Below are 21,778 nucleotides of genomic sequence, written 5' to 3'. Positions count from 1 at the left end.
AAGGAATGTTTTATTGTTTTATTTAACTAGGCAAGTCAGTTAAGAACAAAACCCAGACAACGCTTGTCCAATTGTGCGCCGCCCTATGAGACTCCCAATCACAGCTAGATGTGATACAGCCTGGATTAGAACCAGGGACTATAGTGACACCTCCTACACTGAGATGCAGTGCCTTAGACCGCTGCGCCACTCAGGAGCCCAAGAGGGAAGGAAGCATCAATGTAGAGAACAGAGGCAAATGATTATACCTGTGAATATCACACAGCCAAGACCACTAAGACAAGTGATCACGCTTCCATGTTAAGGGAACCCTCTTTCCCCTTCACTCACCTTCCAGACTGAGTAGTAACAGGGGAGGTGTGGAATGAGGGGGGTGAGGAGAGGAGAGATGGATTGGAGGGCGCTGAGGCCTGTAGAGAGGATCATTATCCACTACCCCCTTCTCCTCATTCCTCACATTCCTCCCTTCAATTTCTCACTCAATGTTTATCTCGTGCCTCTCCACAGATTCTTCCTTGCAAGAGATATACATGGGAATGGTTCCTCAAGCATGTTCTCTTGTCCACCTTTGCTGCCTGCTACTCAGAAGGAGAAATGGGGTGCTGGTTCCCATGGCTCTAAGCGTTGGGCTACAGATGTTGACCTCAGCATCTTACAGACCTCCTCAATGGAATCTGTTGAGGTGACATGGTGTGAGATATTGGAGGTGTGAGATTTTAATGTCACAGTCAGCAGTTTATACATTGTGACGAGATGAAAGCAAAATAGTTCAAGCAAATAAATACATGCCGTATACTGTATGTAGTCTACTTTCACATTGATTCCCAGGTTGTAGAGTTGTGGATACTCTACATTATGGCATAGAGAAGCTAAAAGAAGCTTCAAGTCGATGGTGTACTAGAAAGATTTTGAAGTCTACATTTAATAATGTGACTTGAACAGAACTCAATTTGAATTGTAAAAAGGGTGGGACAGAAACGGGACAGGTGGTAGTCTATATTTTACATGTCCAAAGGAGAAAAAAGGCCATCCGAAGTTGAAATGCCACACCCACCTCCAAACCCTTGCAGAAGAGTTCATGGTTTGAAGGTGGGTGTGGCATTTCAACTTCGGATGGCCTCTTTTCTCCTTTGGACATGTAAAATATAGACTACCACCTGTCCCGTTTCTGTCCCACCCTTTTAGATTAAAGGTTGTATTTACCAATATGAGAAATAGCACACCATTGCAAATAGCCTATTAAAGTTTTTAGGTGTGCTGTTCATATAGTTCAAAATGAAATGTATCTGTTGAATAGGTTATTATGTCTCCAAAAGCATGGCTGACTAATGGTGAGAGGCATTAGCTTATACCCTGAACCCAAGAGGGGCAAATAAAGGGAGATAGAGGTGATGAGAGGGGGCTGTAACTGTAAATGGGAGCAGAGGGCAACCTTGAGGAACAAGTTCTGTTGCATATATCTTTTTTTACCCTGGCTCTCACCTGTCTTCTCCCCCATCCTGTTCAGTGTTTAACGGTTTCTTGGCCTCGCTCATTTCACACCCTGTCTCTCAGATCATTGACTGTAATGGGAGCTTGACTTGTCTTATCTCAATCAAAGGCGCTGGCAATCAGATCTTGATCAAACTGCATGATATCATGTTTAAGTACGATCCTAAATTGTTATTTCAGAATTAATCATGTTTTGAAGTGTGACCATATACTGCATTTGCCTCTTTAAATGTGTTTTCATACAATAAATACTCCCAGAAATATAGCAGAGAATTTATTATTTTTGTTGTTCTTTATTTAAAAAAAACTGAAAAAATCTTGATGACAGGACATTTACGTACATCACATACAAAACCCACATTTGTTTTATTAAAGCCAAGAATCCCTCAAATATTTTACAGATAGTTGAGTTCATATTATAAAGACAGTATATGGAACAGCAAACAATATACATACAATCAATTAAGAGGGGAAAAAAACATTGTAAATCATCCTCTTTAGTATGAGTTCAGTGCAGTTTCATTCTCTGCTGAGGAAGACATTGTAGTGAGAGTTTGCCCAAAGGCAGAATGCCCTATGGAGTACAGTGGCTCTATCAGTTGTGCTTTACACCTCTGTGCCTTCCTGTTGGTAAAGCATTGAGTCCAAGGCTGGGTATAGCTGGCTGCTGAGCCGGGAGAGGACAGAGTCCCTGTAGCCCCCAGGGTAGAGGGGAGGGGAGGAAGGGATGGTAGGTTGCTGCGGATGAGACATATGGACCTCCCAGTGAGGCACTGTTGCGTTGGGAGAGTAGGAGCCGTATCCCTGGGACGGAGAGGCCCTTTGGGGTACCTCTATAGGCAGCCTGGGTGTGTGGAGGGTATCTGCCACTACTGTGTTTGATTCCGTCCCCACTTCAGCCATCTGAGACAGGAAGCTGTTCAGGCAGAGGGAGGGGGCTGAAGAGATGGGGGAGGGGCCGCGGTCAGAGGAGCTGGACACGTCACTCATGTTGTTGGGGTGTTTGGGGCTGGACTCTAATGACTCAGAACCTGAGGAGCCCCCGTCGCCAGGCAGGGATTCTGACTTCCTCTTCCTCTTGCGACGGAAGTTGCCATTGTCGAACCTCTTCTCACAGTTGGGGTCCAAGGTCCAATAGTTACCCTTGCCTATAAGGAGACACATAAGACATGTTTGTTGAGGATTTGCTCTCACATAGTTGGGCAAGAGTTAATATCTGTTAATATCATTTTTTAAAAGGTTATAAATGTATACGTTTCTCTTTTGTAAATCGAAAATTGTGTCGACATGGAACACCTTGAAATTAAAAGACCAATTTTTAAAACAGAGGAAATGTTCTTACCTGGATCATCCTCATCTCGGGGCACCTTCTTGAAGCAGTCATTGAGGGAGAGGTTGTGGCGAATAGAGTTCTGCCACCCGGCCTTGCTTTTGTTGTAGAAGGGGAAGTTGTCTGCTACATATTGGTAGATCTGGCTCAGGGTGAGCCGTCTGTCTTGGGCCCCATGGATCGCCATGGCAATAAGGGCAGAGTACGAGTAGGGTGGCCTGACTAGCTTCATCAGCTCTTCCTGAGAGGGCATGGAAAACCAGCTCAGGTCCCCTACACCAACCCCCGGCCCATCAGCACCCAGATAAGGCCTCTGCATGTTGTAGTGTTGGGGCACATAGGGCCCACAGGCTGGCCCCGTGGGTCCCCCTATGTAGGGAACACTGTTGAGCTCTGGGCTATTGAACCACAGGTAAGGGTTGGTAGGAGGGTTGGTGTAGTCTCCCAGGTCGTAGGCAGGAGGGGTGGCCTGCTGCAGGCTAGGCACGGCTGGAGGGCTGCAGAAGCTGTCGCTGTACAGGCTGAACTCTGGAGACTCCTGTCTCAGACTGGGGTACTGGGTCCCACATGGAGGTGGAGAGAGGCTCTGTGGCACAAACAACGTCATGCTCTCCCACAGACTGTTCCTTCGATTGGCAGCTGGTCTCTTCAGTCTGATAAATGGCTCTCGCTTTTCTTCAGTATTATCTGTTCCTCTGCTTCTAGCTGAGAGGTGAATTTGCCTTTCACTCTGTTCAAGACTATTTTGTGTCCAGTACAGGTGCATCACAACCTGCCACCTGTCTCACCTGGTCAATTTATAGTACTACAGCGACACCCACGTCTGCTCTGATTGGTTGTTTCTGAGACAGTGTCACACTTTGCATTTGAGTGAGTTTAGGCCGGTTTAGGCGTGGAGGATTCCCTTTGAATTGGAGGTGGAATTCCACCAGTACTCCACCAGCAGTTAGTCTAAGCTCTGTGAAATGTTTTGCAATTTTAATTTGACACCCACCCAGAACATGGGAAAAATGATTGTTTTACTGAGTAATGGGAAATTGGTGCTACATTTACAAATATTACAGTAATTTAAAAGCATGTATAACAATTTAGACTCTAATATAATAATAGGCAACTTATTCTTTGGGGAAATCCTATACATGGGTTAGCTAACAACGTCACAAAAAACGATGTGCACACATCAATGGGCAGAAGTCCGGGAGTTGTTGTGAGTCTGGGTGGCCAGATAGCTACCAACAATGAAAAGAAACTGCCATGTGGGGAATAGTAAGTGACTCGTTTCAGCTAGTTTCATCTTGTTCTTGATACCCAACCAGGTCTCAGAGCATTTCGTATTAGTCTGTACGTAAAGCTACGACACTAGTTTTTGTATATGTTATGTTTCGTATGGTGTGTATTAATTTGTGGATGTCCATCATCCATTTCAATTACAAATCGTATAATATGTTTTACAAATTGCAATTTGTACAATATGTTACGAATTTGCAAAATGTACAATATGTTACATGTTCTACCGGCCACTGTGGCAAGTAGATAAAAAAATCTACCAGCCACTAAGATTTTTTACCAGTCAAAATATTTTTGGAAACATGAGGATAAGGTCTCACTTTAGTAGTTAGACCAACTGTTATGCCTGTGTGCATTGTTTCTAAAAACAAATCTTTCAGCACTTCACTCACAGCGTACACAGCCCCCCAGCAGGGATTCCTATTTATTTGTGTATTACCAGATATGAAACAAAATGTAATTAAATTCTTGCATTGTAGAGCCCTGTGTGTGACCATCCGCCAACGTGGCTGGTGAATTAGACATTCTTACCCGCCAATGCCAAAATCTACCCGCATTTGGCGGGTGGCGGGTGTTAATTTTAGGCCCTGGTAACGAATGTCCAAAACGTACAATATGATACGAATTTGAAAAATGTATGATATGTTACGAATTCCAATTTGTTGTGACTAAAAGGTTAAGGTTAGGGTTAGGGGAAGGGTTAGCTAACATGCTAAGTAGTTGCAAAGTAGCTATAAAGTAGTAAGTAGTTGAAAAGTTGCTAATTAGTTAAAATGCTAAAGTTGTCCGTGATGAGATTCAAACACGCAACCTTAGGGTTATATGCCCACCCACTCACTCACTCACCCTGACCAACCACCCTCCTTTCATTTTTGCTTAAAGTAACCTTCTGTCTTATGTAACCATACCAAAAAGTAACATATCTTGCTAATTTAGGTGGCCCGGATTTAAGTTACTATGTTATGTCTAGTATATGAGACCAGGCTGTGATACCATGTCTTGTTTTGAGGTGTTTTGACTCATTTCATGTCATTGCTAATATGGCTAAAATTCACAAGCTAGCTAACCATCAAATGTAACAATGTATTTGAGAGACAAACAAGTGATCATTGTGCAAATGTATTCATGTTTTCAAGAAACATTGGAGACGAAATATAGTTTACATGTTTTCAACAATCTAAGCCAACCCTGTCTGTTTTACCACATAATTGCACATGCATCTGGTTTTGTTGCTAAACAACCAGCCTGTCTATGTTGAAATAACTGCCGTTTTTGTAGGGTTTTTAAATAATCACCGAAAATATGGTCATTGGTAAACACAGACTTAGGAGATCTTATACGTTTTGTTCTATGATATTATCTTCATCAGCTAATGTCCCTTTTTGTGAATTTTGAAGCATTTATGTATTTTTAAAAAGTACATAAAGGCTTCATAATTCAGAAAGGTCATGACTGATATTATCTCATAGAACAAAATCTCCTAAACCTGTGTTAACCTCAGACCTTATTTTCGGCGTTTATTCATTCCCCATTAATTTTCCCCATAGGGACGGCTGAACGAACCAGAGGTAACTCATTTCCAGGTTTTATGATACAAGCTGGCGATCTCTGTTGTCATGAATCTTGCCCTGGAGGCAGGACCTAGGGGTGTACAACAAATTACAGACACGTATTGACATACACCTACCTATTGACTGTTTTTACAGCCTTCTTATTCAAATAATGTAGAATTATTTTAATGTACTGCTCGAACTCCTTTTAGAAAACAAGAACGTTTTTTTATTTGTGAATTTATATGAATGAATATGACATTTCGCCATTAGCACAATTAAATGTGAAATTGTCTTTCTTTATCCTTACTATAGTTAAGGAAACCGAGCAGCACATTTTCCCATAATAAACAAAAGTCATCAAGAATATTATCAATTATAAATTCGCAGATATCTTGCCATAATCTCTTTACATGTAGACAATGCCAAAATACATTCAAAAATGTTTCTGGATGCTCATCACAAAAAGTACAGTTAATGCTAATGTATGTTCTTATGTTAGCCATGGTATATTGGCCATATACCACAAATCCCCAAGGTGCCTTATTGCTATTACAAACTGGTTACCAAAGTAATGTAGTTTTTTTTTGTCATACCCATTGTATACGGTCTGATATACCACAGCTTTCAGCCGATCAGCATTCAGAACGGAAACCACCCAGGTTATATTAACAAATTAATTCCAGTAAGTTGTAACATAAGGAATAAATACAACATCCCTTTGAAATAAAGCACATATATATCTATCATTCAACTGAGGGAGCAAGGAGAAATACATTTTTCCTGGATAGTCAACAGGAGTGTATTTCAAAAAGGTCAGGTCTGGTTACACCTCTAAACGGCATGAGAGTTCCAGATGGAATAGTATCTGTCACAGGTGTCGATGAAGGGGGACCAAAACGCAGCGGGTATAGTGCTCATCTTCTTTTATTACTTAATAAAGTGAACACTTAAACGAAAACAATAAACCGACAAACAACAGTTCTGCAAGGTACACAGACTATGCCAAAACCAACCACCCACAAAAACACAGGAAAAACAGGCTGCCTAAGTATGGCTTCCAATCAGAGACAACGAAAGACACCTGCCTCTGATTGGAAGCCATACCTGGCCACACATAGAAAAAGAAACATAGAAATGGAAAACTAGAACCAAAATCCCCTAGAACCAAAACCCCAAAACACACAAAGCAAACACCCCCTGCCACGCCCTGACCATACTACAATTACAAATGACCCCTTTACTGGTCAGGGCGTGACAGCACCCCCCCCAGTACCCCCCCCCCAAAAAACCCCCCCACAAAACCAACCCCAAACCTAAAGGGAGGGAAGGGAGGGTGGCCACCGTCAACGACGGTTCCTGTGCTACACCCCCCCTTCGCCACTCCTCCCACTACGGAGGTGGCTCTGGCTCTGGGCGTAGCTCCCGTTCCGAAGACTCTGGGCTGAGAGGTGTCGCTGGAGGCCCCGGGCTGAGAGGCGTCGCTGGAGGCTCCTGACTGGGGAGCGTCGCTGGAGGCTCTGGGCTGGGGAGCGTCGCTGGAGGCTCCGGGCTGGGGAGCGTCGCTGGAGGCTCCGGGCTGGGGAGCGTCGCTGGAGGCTCCGGGCTGGGGAGCGTCGCTGGAGGCTCCGGGCTGGGGAGCGTCGCTGGAGGCTCCTGACTGGGGAGCGTCGCTGGAGGCTCCTGACTGGGGAGCGTCGCTGGAGGCTCCGGGCTGAGGAGCATCACTGGAGGCTCCGGGCTGAGGAGCGTCACTGGATCCCTCCTGCGTGGAGCTGGGACCGGTCACCCCGGACTGGGAAGACTTACAGGAGACTGGGTGCGCAGAGCAGGCATGAGGCACACTGGGCCGTGGAGGTGCACTGGAGGTCTGGAGCTCAGGGCTGGCACACTCCGTCCTGGCTGGATGGTCCCTGTAGCCCGGCTAGGGCGGAGCGCTGGCACAGGGCGAGCTGGGCTGTGCTGGGGGATGAGGGTTGCCGTGCATAGAGCAGGCGCAGGGTAAGCTGGGCCGAGGAGACGCACTGGCGGCCAGATGCGCTGAGCAGGCACACTCCTTCCTGGCTGAGTGCCAACTCTAGCACGGCAACGCTGCGGAGCCCGTACCGACCGCACCGGACTGTGCGTGCGGATGGGCGAGATAGTGCGCATCACCCCATAATGCATCACCCCATAATTCATCGCTCGCCCCTCTGCACGCCTGCTCAGTCGTGCCCTCTCTGCCAGTACCTCCTTCCGGAATCTCGCGTCATGGTCGGCGCTCGACTCCTTTCTCGGCTCCGGTTTGCTCCACGGCTCCCTCCGAATAGCCCGGGAAGTTAGGTCAGGGTTTCCCCGTGACCTAGAAACACTAGGTCACGGGGAATGTTTTTGGGGCTGTTTTTGGGGCTGCCTCTCCACCTCCTGAATAGGAGGATACAACGCCTCGTACCCTCGTCGTTCCCTCTTCGACTCCTCCAGCTCCGCCTTCGGGCGCTGGTACCCCCCAGCCTGGCTCCATGGACCCTTGCCACTGAGGATCTCCTCCCACGTCCATGACTCCAAATACCTCTCCTGCTGCTCCTTTGTATCCTGGGTTTTCATTTACTATGTTACTTCTTTTCTATGAGACCAGGCTGCGTGGCTCCAGAGAGCTTGATGTCTATGGCTTCTTCATGCAGAATAATAAACTTTTACTTAGACAGGGACGTATGTACCGCCATGGACTTTTTTGGGGTGAGCGAGGGCTTTGATTTCAGTGATCCATGCAGGCTTTACTGCAAACATTTCTGCACAGTCATAGATAATTCAAGCCTGAATTTGGGCAAACAGAGGCATATGGCAGTTGGGTAGTTTTTGCTCTTCATTATTTGTTCCTCCCAAAGATATATCCCACCTTATCAGCTCAGAGTTGTCTCTCTCAAGTTGCCTGCAAGGACAGGTTAAGTGTTCTATGATTCATTTCCAGGAGAAAAAAATCTTGTAGGCTGCCAAGGATGGCAGTTAGTGTGATTGATGTAATCCTCTCCTCCTGTGCTGACACAGACACAACAGCATGTCTGTCTCTCCAGGAGGGTTATATTGTCTGCTATTGTATTTTACATACTGTACGCTTTAAATCTTCTTTCTAGGCAGAGGAGTCAGGTTTAACATGCATTACACTAATGTAAGGCTTGTATAAATTATAACAAACAAATCTGAGATTAGGGACATAAAGCTTTTATACACAGATTATGATACCGGTGGTGAGGCATTATGTTTTACAACAGGTTAGTGGTGCAGATGCAACATGTTTACATTTTTTTGGAACTTGTATTAATATTACACTACCAGATCAGCAGTGAGACAACCCTTTTGTCATCGTCTATGTTTCAGGCAAACAAAAGTCAATGAAAAAGATGGGCAGAATTTGGCACAGAGGTCAGTGAAGTTTTTCTAGTGTGCCGCCATCAATGACCAATGATTTGTAGAATTTCTGCCACAAGTTTCCAATAAGAAAATTCAAAGATTGTTTAAACAGTAAATACAGCTACATAAAGGAACATACAGTGTCAGAAATTAAATAATATTGCTTTCATTTAACCATGCAGGAAAGAAATACTGTTTTATTTGGAAGCCAATCAATTCCATATTATGAAAGCTCAGCAGTAGTGATTGACTGTTTACCCCACTATTTCCTTACTTGGATAATGTATGCTGGTTCTGATTCACAGCAGATCTTGCTGCTATCTAGGCTTGTAACAGGAAAATAACAGAGAGCAACGCACATGGACATTTTCAGCTTCTGTGGTCTCCGTACTCAAATAAATACATAAGTAGAGAAAAAAAACGACAAATATTGTTGAACCGGTATTGACTTTTCTTTTTGAAGTCCATCGCGTAAACAGTTGACAGTGGCGTACTCTTCATCCAAGAGTCACTTAGTGGTATTCTTTTATTAAAACCAATGCCAATCTTGACTATTGCTCCATGTTATTGTTCTCCCTCCCCCAGGTTTCTATTAAAAGGATGGATGGAGACCTGCTGGGTAGATCAGGGGACACTGGTTCTGCTGACCTGATTCACGGTTCTTAGCATCAATCAGCAGAAGTGGTTGCTGTTTGTAATGGTTGATGATGTGTGCCACCATCGGAAAGGTCTGAAACATAAAACAGGAACCCATCCATTAGCAGGGGTTCATTCAGCCGTATCATAACAGAAGCTGAAACAGACATGTCAGAAGGCTGTACATCTAATCAAATCTTCTAGTTGATTTTGGGGAAAAAAGCACTACATAACAAACTTTCAGATTACAGATGCATGGATTCAGTTCACAAAGCTCACTACGTCATCCTCAGAGTGCTTGCTAATATGATATAGAATTACACATGTTACTCTGACTGGTCATAATTAGGGCTATGAATTTATTTTTGACCATTTGACCTGATCAGGAACAACTCCTAGCCTTAGGATGAATGAGGTAGATATTGTGTACCTCTGAGGCCTTAAGACCAGTTCCCAGCAGAAACTCATTCTGTTCGCAGCGAATCTGGATATTGTAGACTTTGTCCTGGTAAAGCACCATGAGCGTATAGGGCTGGATGGACGAGCGCTTAGAACTGTCTCGTACCAGGAATGCACCATCCTAATCAGCAAATGAAACAGAAAAACACTGCTCATCATAGTGGTGTTTGTGTTGTATTCTATCACCACAGAGCACTGGTGAACTATACATTTTTATTTAAATAATATTGTCATTTTGAACATTGGACTATATATGATATTTCATTGTCCCCTTCAAAAACCATTGTCACGATGAATCTGTAAGTACAGTGCATGAACGAGAGTTATTACAGTCAACCAGGTGTGTGAGTAATATTGGCAGCAGAAGACGCCTCACCTTATTGACCCGTCTGAGACAGCCCTCCGCTTGGCCCCGTGTCACCTGGCCAACGTACCACTGAGGGTTCATGTCCTACACATTCACACAGGAACACAATCACACATCAATAATATGGGATTTGTGACCTGTTACTAATTTCTGTAATAGGATTCAGACAAAAACCATGTCACAACAACAATTGCTACGTTTGCAATGTTTCCAAATGTTTCAATAGAAGTGAGTTGTCGTCTTTTACGAACCTATCAAGAATATTTTTTCCATCTTCGTAACATTGCCTAAATCAGAAACTTTTTGTCCAAAAATGTGCAGAAAAGCTAATCCATGCTTTTGTCACTTCTAGGTTAGACTACTGCAATTCTCCACTCTCCGGCTGCCCGGATAAAGCACTAAATCAACTTCAGTTAGTACTAGACTCGGCAGCTAGAATCCTGACTAGAACCCAAAAATGTGATCACATATTACTCCAGTGCTAGCGTCTCTACACCGGCTTCCTGTTAAGGCTAGGGCTGATTTCAAGGTTTTACTGCTAACCTACAAAGCATGATCTATCTCTCCGATTTGGTCCTGCCGTACATACCTATACGTATGCTACGGTCACAAGACCCAGGCCTCCTTATTGTCTCTAGCATTTCTAAGCAAACAGCTGGAGGCAGGGTTTTCTCCTACAGAGCTACATTTTTATGGAATGGTCTGCATATCCATGTGAGAGACGCAGACTCAGTCTCGACCTTAAAGTCTTTACTGAAGACTCATTTCTTCAATAGGTCAGTAGGTCCTATGATTGAGTGTAGTCTGGCGAAGTTGAACGGCAAGGTACTGGAGCGACAAACTGCCCTTGCTGTCTCTGCCTGCCCAGGTTCCCTCTCTCAACTGGGATTCTCTGCCTCTGACCCTATTACGAGGGCTGAGTCACTGGCTTACTAGTGCTCTTCCATGCTGTCCCTAGGAGGGGTGCGTTACTTGAGTGGGTTGAGTCAGACATTATCTTCCTGTCTGGTTTTGCTCCCCGTCGGGCTTGTGCGTCGGAGGAGATCTTCGTGGGCTATACTCAGCCTTGTCTCAGGGTAGTAAGTTGGTAGTCTGTTGATATCCCTCTAGTGGTGTAGGGGTTATGCTGTTGCAAAGTGGGTGGGGTTATATCCTGCCTGGTTGGCCCTGTGCGACGGAATTGTCGGGCGGAGCCACAGTGTCCCACTTGACATTTCCCACATGTTATGTTACAGCCTTATTCTAAAATGGATTAAATAAATAAAAATCCTCATCAATCTACACACAAAATCCCATAATGACAAAGCGAAAAGAAAAAACATAAGTATTCAGACCCTTTAATATGACACTAGAAATTGAGCTCAGGTGCATTCTGTTTGCATTGATCATCCTTCAGATGATTCTACAACTTGACTGGAGTCCACCTGTGGTAAATTAAATTGATTGGACATGATTTGGAAAGGCACACACTTGTCTATATAAGGTCCCACAGTTGACAGTGCATGTCAGAGCAAAAACCAAGCCATGAGGTAGAAGGAATTGTCTGTAGAGCTCCGAGATAGGATTGTGTCGAGGCACAGATCTGGGGAAAGGTACCAAAACATGTCTTGCAGCATTGAAGGTCCCCAAAAACACAGTGGCCTCCATCATTCTTAAATGGAAGAAGTTTGGAACCACCAAGACTCTTCCTAGAGCTGGCCGCCAGGCCAAAAACTGAGCAATCGGGGGAGAAGGGCTTTGGTCAGGGAAGTGACCAAGAATCCAATGGTCCCTCTGACAGAGCTCCAGAGTAGAAGGACAATCATCTCTGCAGCACTCCACCAATCAGGCCTTTATGGTAGAGTGGCCAGACGGAAGCCACTCCTCAGTAAAAGGCACAAGACAGCCCACTTTGAGTTTGCCAAAAGGCATCTAAATGACTCTCAGACCATGAGAAACAAGATTCTCTGGTCTAATGAAAACAGGGATGAACTCTTTGGCCTGAATGCCAAACGTCACGTCTGGAGGAAACCTGGCACCATCCCTACAGTGAAGCATAGTGGTGGCAGCATCATACTGTGGGGATGTTTTTCAGCCGCAGGGACTGGGAGACTAGTCCGGATCGAGGGAAAGATGAAGGGAGCAGAGTACAGAGAGATCCTCCTGCTCCAGAGCGCTCAGGATCTCAGACTGGGTTGAAGGTTCACCTTCCAACAGGACAACGACCCTAAGCACACAGCCAAGACAACGCAGGAGTGGCTTCGGGACAAGTCTCTGAATGTCCTTGAGTGTCCCAGCCAGAGCCCAGACTTGAACCTAATTGAACATCTCTGGAGAGACCTGAAAATAGCTGTGCAGCGATGCTCCCCATCCAACTTTCCAGAGCTTGAGAAGATCTGCAGTGAAGAATGGGAGAAACTCCCCAAATACAGGTGTGCCAAGCTTGTAGCATCATACCCAAGAAGACACAAGGCTGTAATCACTGCCAAAGGTGCTTCCACAAAGTAACGAGTAAAGGGTCTAAATACTTATGTGTTATTTCTTTCTTATTTTTCTTCTAAATTTGCAAACATTTCAAAAAATATGTTTTGCTTTGTCATTATGGGGTATTCTGTATAGATTGATGAGGGGAAAAAACGATTTAATCCATTTTAGAATAAGCCTGTCACGTAATAAATGAATGCACTGTATCCGGTGTAATTCTCCTGTCTTACCTGTTGTCCTGTGTGAATTTAAGTAATCTCCCTCTAATTCTCTCGCTGTCCCTCCCCTCCCGGAGGACCTGAGCTCTAGGACCATGCCTCAGGACTACCTGGCCTGATGACTCCTGGCTGTCCCCAGTCCACCTGGTCGTGCTACTGCTCCAGTTTCAACAGTTCTGCCTGCGGCTATGTTCACCGGACGTGCTACCTTGTCCCAGACCTGCTGTTTTCAAAATCTCTCTCTCTCTCTACCGCACCTGCTGTCTCAACCTCTGAATGCTCGGCTATGAAAAGCTGACTAACATTTAGTCCTGAGGTACTGACCTGTTGCACCCTCTACAACCCTGCTGGTCATCTATGAACATTTGAACATCTTGAAGAACAATCTGGCCTTAATGGCCACGTACTCTTATAATCTCCACCCGACACAGCCAGAAGAGGACTGGCCACCCCTCAGAGCCTGGTTCCTCTCTAGGTTTCTTCCTAGGTTCCTGCCTTTCTAGGGAGTTTTTCCTTGCCACCGTGCTTCTACATCTGCATTGCTTGCTGTTTGGGGTTTTAGGCTGGGTTTCTGTACAGCGTTTTGTGACATCTGCTGATGTAAGAAGGGCTTTATAAATACATTTGATTGAATGATTGATTAAATGCTCAAAATTACCATTATTTGCACATACAGTACTGTATGAGGGCCTACTGAAATATTTGATTGATTCATTAGGAGCTGACTGTCTCACATAGAGTCAAAGGGCTCTGCTCGTAGACACTGCAGCAATTGAGACTAGGGGCTGCAGCCAGAATCTACAGTACTCCCTTAGAAGTTATTCCATGTGTAACTCTGTGTTGTTGTTTGTGTCACACTGCTTTGCTTTATCTTGGCCAGGACGCAGTTGTAAATGAGAACTTGTTCTCAACTAGCCTACCTGGTTAAATAAAGGTGAAATAAAATAAATTAAAAAATAAATAAAGAAGAACAATACAATGTCGCCACCTACTGAGCTATGCAAGTCATTGCATCACTAGAGCAGGTCCAACGTAAGTACGTTCATATTCGAGAATCTGTCTGTCTGTCGGGCTGTCTGTATGGTAGGTCACCTGTTCATCCTCTAGGTCTGCCGGTGGAGGCATGGAAGCTTGCACAGGTGACGGCACGGGCATAATCTTGCTCCTGTGTGAGAAAGCTTAGAAAGGAAAAAGGAGAATCCAATCAGATATCAATCGAGAAGTTGTGAGTCATAGTTGTAAGTTGTGAGTCACACAGTTCCATTTACCAGAGTAGAGTGGGGACTGAAGTGAAAATACAGAACTCACATGCCTGCAGTCTTGAAGCAGTTGTAGCGATATTAGGTGGCAAGCTGGAGAGAGATGGAACAAGAGTTTACAGATTACCATTCAAATGTTAACCTTTGAATTCCATCACCTCTGCAAAGTTATGTCCTCCATATAAGCCATTTTCATTCCTAACTTTGACATGACAAAACAACTGATCTTACCAGTCTGAATGTAAGGGTGGTGTAGGGAGCCCTGGTCTAGGAAATGTGTTGGAGTTGAAGGATTTGGCCATAGACACTAGAAGAGATACATATAATCATTATGAGAATGAAAGACATACTGCATAGTCCTTCAGGGTAAAACAGGATGAAGATGAAGTATAATGTAAAGTTCCCTTATACAAGAAGAAAAAGCTTTTAGAAAATGGCTTACCTTCCTTTCGTACCTGTTGATGACATAAGAGAGAAACATGGTATGAGGTGGAACTACAGCCTTTTCTCAAGCCCCGTTTATATCTGGTGCTAACATGAGTTCTTTGTTTTGACCTTGTCCACATTCTGATTGTGCCCACTTTTTCCAGATACGTGTCTACACATGGTATTAAATATGTAATTTATCCGTTCACTATGTCCGCATTGTGACCAGATTTCCTGGTTATTATTTGAAGGGATATATAATATTTTTTTATTTAAAGACACATGCCACCTGTCAATGATTTTAGAGGGCGGGATAATGATGATTTAAATGTTTTCACTATCCAGATCCATCTACACTTGCAAGATATCCAGACACAATGAGTGGTCAGGAAGATCTGATCACAATCAGATCACAATGCGTCTTTTATTTTCTCACTACACCTGGCAAAAAATGTGGGCACAATCATAATGTGGACAAGATCAGGACAAAGGACGCATGTTAGAACCAGGAATAAGTAGAGGTTTAGTGAAGCTAAATACACAGTTTCAAAATCCTTATTAGCACCCTGCATCCCACTGCTGGATTGCTTCTGAAGCTAAGCAGGGTTGGTCCAGGTTGGTCCCTGGATGAACCAGATGCTGCACCCTTTCCTCTGGTCTTAAAAAAAAACCAAAAACAATGCCCCAGGGAAGTGATTGGGGACATTGCCCTGTGTAGAGTGCCGTCTTTCAGATGGGACTTTTAACGGGTGTCCTGACACTCTGTGGTCCCTAAAGATCCCATGGCATTTATCGTAAGAGTAGGGGTGTTAACCCTGGTGTCCTGGCTAAATTCCCAATCTGGCCCTCGTACCATCACGGTCACCTAATCATCACCAGCTTACAATTGGCTCATTCATCCCCTCTCCTCTCCCCTGTAACTATTCCCCAGGTCGTTGCTGTAAATGACAATGTGTTCTCAGTCAACTTACCTGGTAAAATAAAGGTAAAATAAAAATAAAAAACTTCCACCGTTGTGGTGATCCAGTGAAATAGCCTTACCTCATTTCTTGCACCAGGCACATATCTGCAACAGAAATGGAAATTACAGATGAATGAGTTGTTATATTCACTTGCATATTTCTAATTAGGGTTAAACTGAGTAAGCGAGCACAAAGATTTAGCCAAATATGTGCAACAGCCAACAAATCAAATGAAACACAGATGGAAAACTGGAAGGGTAATACTAAAATGATACACATATCGTGATGCAGAGAGCTTCTCCTTTGCACCACAAGCAAAGGTCCTACAAAGGAGTGATCTGTGGCAGTGATTCACCCCAGCTCAAATAGCTCCCGCTAACTAAACAACCACAGTTCCACTCCTCCACCCCATGTATTCCTGATGGAGTGTGCTGTACTTCCCTAACCACTGAACCACAGTGTGTTTATTTAAGGATCAGCTGATATGTAGTGTATATAACATAATGTGTCTGGAGCTGTGCTGTATGGAGCATGAAGGGAAGCTCGATGCAGTGCAGACCTGCTGTTGCCCACCGACGAGCTGCTCCTGATGACTCTAGCTGACAGAGGGAGGGGAGGTTTGGGCATCCTGGGAGGGTCCGGACTCCTCTCTTCTGTCTGAGGCCTGGAAATAGATGGGACGTGAAGTCAGAGGTTCCCATACTGGTCAGAGTAGTGAACATTTCAGTTGTAGCTTGTTTCGTTTCTTGAGAAAGGTACAGTTATAGAACTGACTGTATGTACAACAAATGTGGCACAAATGCACATGTGCAGTCACAATTCAAACATGGAAGGCGGTGCATTGTCAATGACATGAAATAGAATTGAGAGAAGTCATATGAAGGAAAGCAATACACAAAAAAAAGAGACTTCTTTACCTCCATAAATGTGGAGCAGGCTGTGTGTGTGAGGAAAAACAAACATGTCATATACTTCATTGTGAAATCTACCTATATCAAACTATTATTAAAGATTCTGGGATGGCCTTTAAACACTCACATGTAGACATGCTTCTAGCTAAAATGTATACAGTTATAAAAAAAGCTAAATATAACAGTTATAAAAAAAGCTAAATATAACTACAGCAAGCACATAAAAGATATATGTGTATATTTGTCTTCACTTGACATTGAGCGATGATGTAGGGATGAGAAGAAAGTTGTTTGGACACAATATAGGACAAATTAGAACATAATCAAATGTAATTCTCACCCTATCTGTTGTGTTCAACTTCCTTGCTGTGTGGACAAACAGAGCAGGTGTAAGAACAGACAACTGCTGTAGTAAACTTTTGCTTGCTAGGTTAAGATTGGTGTGAGAGTACCTGGTATTGGAGATTCATTAAGGTTTGTTCGATCCAGTTTGGTGGGCTTTATTCTGCGGTCAACCAGTGGAGCAGGGGGAGCACTTGAGAAAGGAGCGGGCACTTTAAAAGACAATATGAAAAGACAAGGTAAAAATCAATACAAGTGACTAAAAAGTGTTAAATGCTATATTTATAGTGAGATACTAACATTCCAGAGTGTACACTTACTCTTACCAGGGAGTCTGCCAGGGCGCTGGGGAGATTGCTCCCTTCTGGGTGGGGGAGGCTCCTCTAGCTGCAGAAACAAGGAGTTTAACGTGATGATGAAGGACTGAGTGAAAGGAGAGAGAGTGGAGGAGTGAAAGAGGGGTGCAGTCAGAGGGGACATACTCACACTAGGGCGACTGGCGGAGGGGAGTGGAGGACCAGGCCCAGGGCGTTGAGGTGGTGGAGGTGGTTGCCTTATAGTACCCCGCACCGCAGTACAGCTATCTAAACACAGAGACAGATACAGACAGATACACAGACAGACAGATACACAGACAGACAGACAGACAGACAGACGGACGGATGGACGGACGGACGGAAACATTCACACACAAATTGTAATCAATGTGGGACAATACAAAGTGGCAACATATGTCCTTTGTGAGAGCAGTTTTGCATGGCAGTCTTATACTGATGTCTCCATACCAATGTAGTCATCTTCAGCCATGCGCTTGGCAGCACAGAGTTTATGGGGAATCTCATCAGGCGGCTCAGACGGAGGTGGCTCATAGTCGTTGTCACTATCCTGTGTCGGTGACTCATAATCGCCCACACTGCCGTCATCATCATCAGCATCTGGGCTTTCATAGTCATCATCACTCACCTCATCCTGGGAGTGACAGACAACCAAGTTAAATACTGATGAAAAGATAAATAATCCAGAGAGGAACAAGACTTGAGATTAATTCAACAGGGAGGAATGGAATGCAGTAAAGTAACATAGCCAAATACAGACTTACAAATTCATCAGGTCCCCAGGGCTGAACCTCTTGTGATGTATCTGCAGTAGGTAGCAGAAGAATGGTAAAATTTTCCATTTATCATGGTCCAATTGCTTCTATGTCAATCATAATAACTTGATCTAGGGTAAGGTCTATGCTTTCAAATTCTAAATAATACATACCTGGTTCATGATATTTTGGTGCTGCAGATCTGGAGAAAATACAGAGGAGAGCAAGATTGTGCTTGGATATTGCTTTGAATTAAACTACTAAAGTTTAATAGCTAAGAATTGCAAGAAGTGCACACCTTTTAGTAAAGAATGGCCTTTTTTCTTCTTTCCTGTTGATTTCACAGCATATTTTGGAGATAAGTCTGTAAAAAGAGCAGACAACATTGTGGCAGTCAATACTTTGCCTTACCCAAAAGTGGAGTACTTTTTCAGGGTGCTTAGTCTACCTAGGTGCCTATGCTGGTTTTCCGTGTGAGCATGTAAAAATGGTTTGATGTAATTGTTGAAATGTTCAGTTTAACAAAATTCAAGAGAAATTTATGAAATACTCACGGTGAATGGACTTTGGGGAATTTCTGAATGTCATTTTCACTCATGTTCTACAAAATGATAGATTAAGTATTTCCATCAAGTGATATATTACATGACAGTCCAAAGATTAATTATTTTGTCTTCCAGTCCAACTAGGAACACGTGGGAAAAGGGACACACATTTGCTTCATATCTCTTACCAAGAACCTTTGCCCATTTATGTTACATTTCACGATGACTTTGTCACATCCACTTAACTCCAACTGTAAAAAAAAAAGAAAAAAAGGAATTAATATGGACACTGTGAAACAGCTTTGAATATGATGTTGTATGACAGAGAATTAAGGAAAGCTTTTACAGGTTGTGAACTGTCAACAAAAGGTGCAAAATTAACCTGAAAATGACTTACCCTCCTCATGTAGTCTGACAATTGGTGTGGATTCCAGCCCATGACCTCTGACTTGGATGGCACTCTGTCAAAACTCATTCTTTCCCCTCTGTCTTCTGAATATAAATGAAGTATTTACCAACTCCTTTGAAAGACAGCTGGCTGGGAAACCTCCTCTGTTACGGGGCAGTCATATCCATAGCCATGTTTGACTTTGAGGCCTGTCAGAAAATGGCTCCTTGTATCTTGCTGCGACACCCTTGGCAATGCTCTGTCTGGCGCTGTGCGGAGGAAGTGTGCAGCCTGAACAGTGTTCAGAGAAATAAAATGGGAAGATATCACTCTTTCATAACACAGAAAAGAGGCAGAACAACACCCACCACAAGTGCTATCTGAGGGCAAAAGTAGAAAAAAATCTATTCTGTGAAATCGTGTCAGGTGTGATGTCAAGTGGCTGGTAGGTGATGAAATCCATTCACCAAGAGTTATGTATGATCTGAAGTCCAGACAACAGCAACATATACATTTAAATGTCAATATCTTAAAAGCTAGTCTGTTCTCTGAGAGCTCTGAGAAAAGAAAGAAAGCAAACTTCCTCTTGCGTTTCCTGTTGATGATGACAGTAGTGGTGGCAACAGCAAGGGGAAGTACAGCCCCTTGTAAGAAAAATACCAGATAACATAGCTAGGAGCATAACCTACACACTATGCCTAATGACACTCACTAAACCCCCTCCATCCCCCTTCGACCCCCCCCACACACACAATTCACATAAATGGCTGCTATTACTACAATGATTTGAGACTTCAGCAAGGTCATTAACTTGTAAACAAAGTTGAAAAATATATGGCAAATAGAAATCCAATATGGATGGTGTTAAGAGGTAGATGGGAAGGGTTTGAATGGAGCTGAAGGGTGTGACTAATAACAACAAGATAACAAATGTAAAATGTATATAGATTCAGAGTTTTGTGAAATAGCACAGATAAAAATATGTGGCAAGTGGAAATCAAACTGAATGGACATCAGAAATAGATGGGAAAGGTGGAGGTTAGAGGAAGGCAAGGACTAAAGACAAACAAAATAAAACTATTGAAAAATAGATTGTGTCCGTAAAATGTATATACTATGTGTAAGCCTTTATTAGTTTACTCCAACTAGGGGAGGGGTGGTAGGGTTTGCGGGAAATAATAAAGGAAAATAAAAAAAAAAAATACGTTCATATATATATATATACATGTATGTGTATTTGTATGTATGTATATGTACATACAAATACATGTATGTGTATGTATATGGAAACCCATGCTTTCCACCTGGCTACCCCTACCCCCACGCAGCAACTTGCCAAAGGCCCCCCCCCGCTTCTCCTTCACCCAAATCCAGATAGCTGATGTTCTGAAAGAGCTGTAAAATCTGGACCCCTACAAATTAGCTGGGCTAGACAATCTGGACCCTCTCTTTCTAAAATTATCCACTGCAATTGTTGCAACCCCTATTACTAGCCTGTTCAACCTCTCTTTCGTATCGTCTGAGATTCCTAAAGATTGGAAAGCTGCTGCGGTCATCCCCCTCTTCAAAGGTGGAGACACTCTAAACCCAAACTGTTACAGATATATATCCATCCTGCCCTGCCTGTCTAAAGTCTTCGAAAGCCAAGTAACTGTTGGGGCTAGGGGGCAGTATTTTCACAGCCGGATAAAAAACGTACCCAATTTAAACTGGTTACTACTCTTGCCCAGAAAGGAAAATATGCATATAATTAGTAGATTTGGATAGAAAACACTCTAAAGTTTCTAAAACAGTTTGAATGGTGTCTGTGAGTATAACAGAACTCATATGGCAGGCAAAAACCTGAGAAGATTCCAGGCAGGAAGTGGCCTGTCTGACAATTTCTTGTCCTTCTGTTGCATCTCTATCGAAATTACAGCATCTGTGCTGTTATGTGACACTTTCTAAGGCTTCCATTGGCTCTCTAAAGCCCTCAGAAAATGGAATGACGCGTCTCCTGTCTCTGGGCAAAGTACAGCAGCAGGGTTTGTAAGTGGCCTGCCTGGGGACAGTGACACTGGAGATGCGCGTTCACGAGACTTTGCCATTTCTTTCTTTCTCTCTTTGAATGAATACAACGTTGTCCGGTTGGAATATTATCGCTATTTTACGAGAAGAATAGCATAAAAATTGATTTTAAACAGCGTTTGAAATGCTTCTAAGTACGGTAATGGAATATTTTGTAATTTTTTGTCACAAAATGCGCTCGTGCGTTACCCTTCGGATAGTGACCTGAACGCACGAACAAAACGGAGGTATTTGGATATAACTATGGATTATTTGGAACCAAAACAACATTTGTTGTTGAAGTAGAAGTCCTGGGATTGCATTCTGACGAAGAACAGCAAAGGTAATCCAATTTTTCTAATAGTAATTCTGAGTTTAGGTTGTCCCAAACTTGGTGGGTGTCAAATTAGCTAGCCGTGATGGCTGAGCTATGTACTCAGAATATTGCAAAATGTGCTTTCGCCGAAAAGCTATTTTAAAATCTGACATATCGTTTGCATAAAGGAGTGCTGTATCTATAATTCTTAAAATAATTGCTATGTATTTTGTCAACGTTTATCATGAGTAATTTAGTAGATTCACCGGAAGTTTTCGGTGGGTATGCTAGTTCTGAACATCACA

General features: G+C 43.4%; 2 protein-coding genes across 3 annotated transcripts; both read right to left on the bottom strand.

The window, feature by feature from the left end:
- Window positions 1–1,752: 1,752 nt before the first annotated feature.
- Window positions 1,753–3,580, bottom strand: LOC106567483 (forkhead box protein I1-ema). The gene is made up of 2 exons (XM_014136756.2): window positions 2,834–3,580; window positions 1,753–2,639 (listed from the first exon to the last, which is right to left on the bottom strand). Exons 1-2 carry the CDS (start codon window positions 3,426–3,428, stop codon window positions 2,098–2,100), a joined length of 1,137 nt encoding a protein of 378 aa, XP_013992231.1. The 5' UTR covers window positions 3,429–3,580; the 3' UTR covers window positions 1,753–2,097.
- A 5,260-nt stretch (window positions 3,581–8,840) lies between these two features.
- lcp2 (lymphocyte cytosolic protein 2) lies at window positions 8,841–19,686 on the bottom strand. Of its 2 annotated transcripts, none has more exons than XM_014136492.2 (21): window positions 19,121–19,686; window positions 18,912–18,974; window positions 18,733–18,779; window positions 18,477–18,542; window positions 18,352–18,380; window positions 18,188–18,228; window positions 17,874–18,057; window positions 17,575–17,672; window positions 17,409–17,475; window positions 17,199–17,300; window positions 17,087–17,112; window positions 16,753–16,772; window positions 16,395–16,499; window positions 15,915–15,939; window positions 14,890–14,902; window positions 14,679–14,754; window positions 14,497–14,540; window positions 14,281–14,366; window positions 10,517–10,591; window positions 10,112–10,261; window positions 8,841–9,775 (listed from the first exon to the last, which is right to left on the bottom strand). In XM_014136492.2, the coding sequence occupies exons 1-21, from the start codon at window positions 19,196–19,198 to the stop codon at window positions 9,638–9,640; spliced, it is 1,533 nt and encodes a 510-aa protein (XP_013991967.1). In that variant the 5' UTR covers window positions 19,199–19,686; the 3' UTR covers window positions 8,841–9,637. The 2 variants fall into 2 exon arrangements, with proteins under 2 accessions (XP_013991967.1, NP_001133704.1); NM_001140232.1 differs by having other exon boundaries at window positions 17,415–17,475; window positions 19,121–19,635.
- Between the last annotated feature and the right edge of the window lie 2,092 nt (window positions 19,687–21,778).

Source organism: Salmo salar, chromosome ssa13, assembly GCF_905237065.1.
Source record: "Salmo salar chromosome ssa13, Ssal_v3.1, whole genome shotgun sequence".
Lineage (NCBI taxonomy): Eukaryota > Metazoa > Chordata > Actinopteri > Salmoniformes > Salmonidae > Salmo > Salmo salar.
The sequence above is the reverse complement of the archived record's forward strand: the minus strand, read 5'-3'. Positions and strand labels throughout refer to the sequence as shown.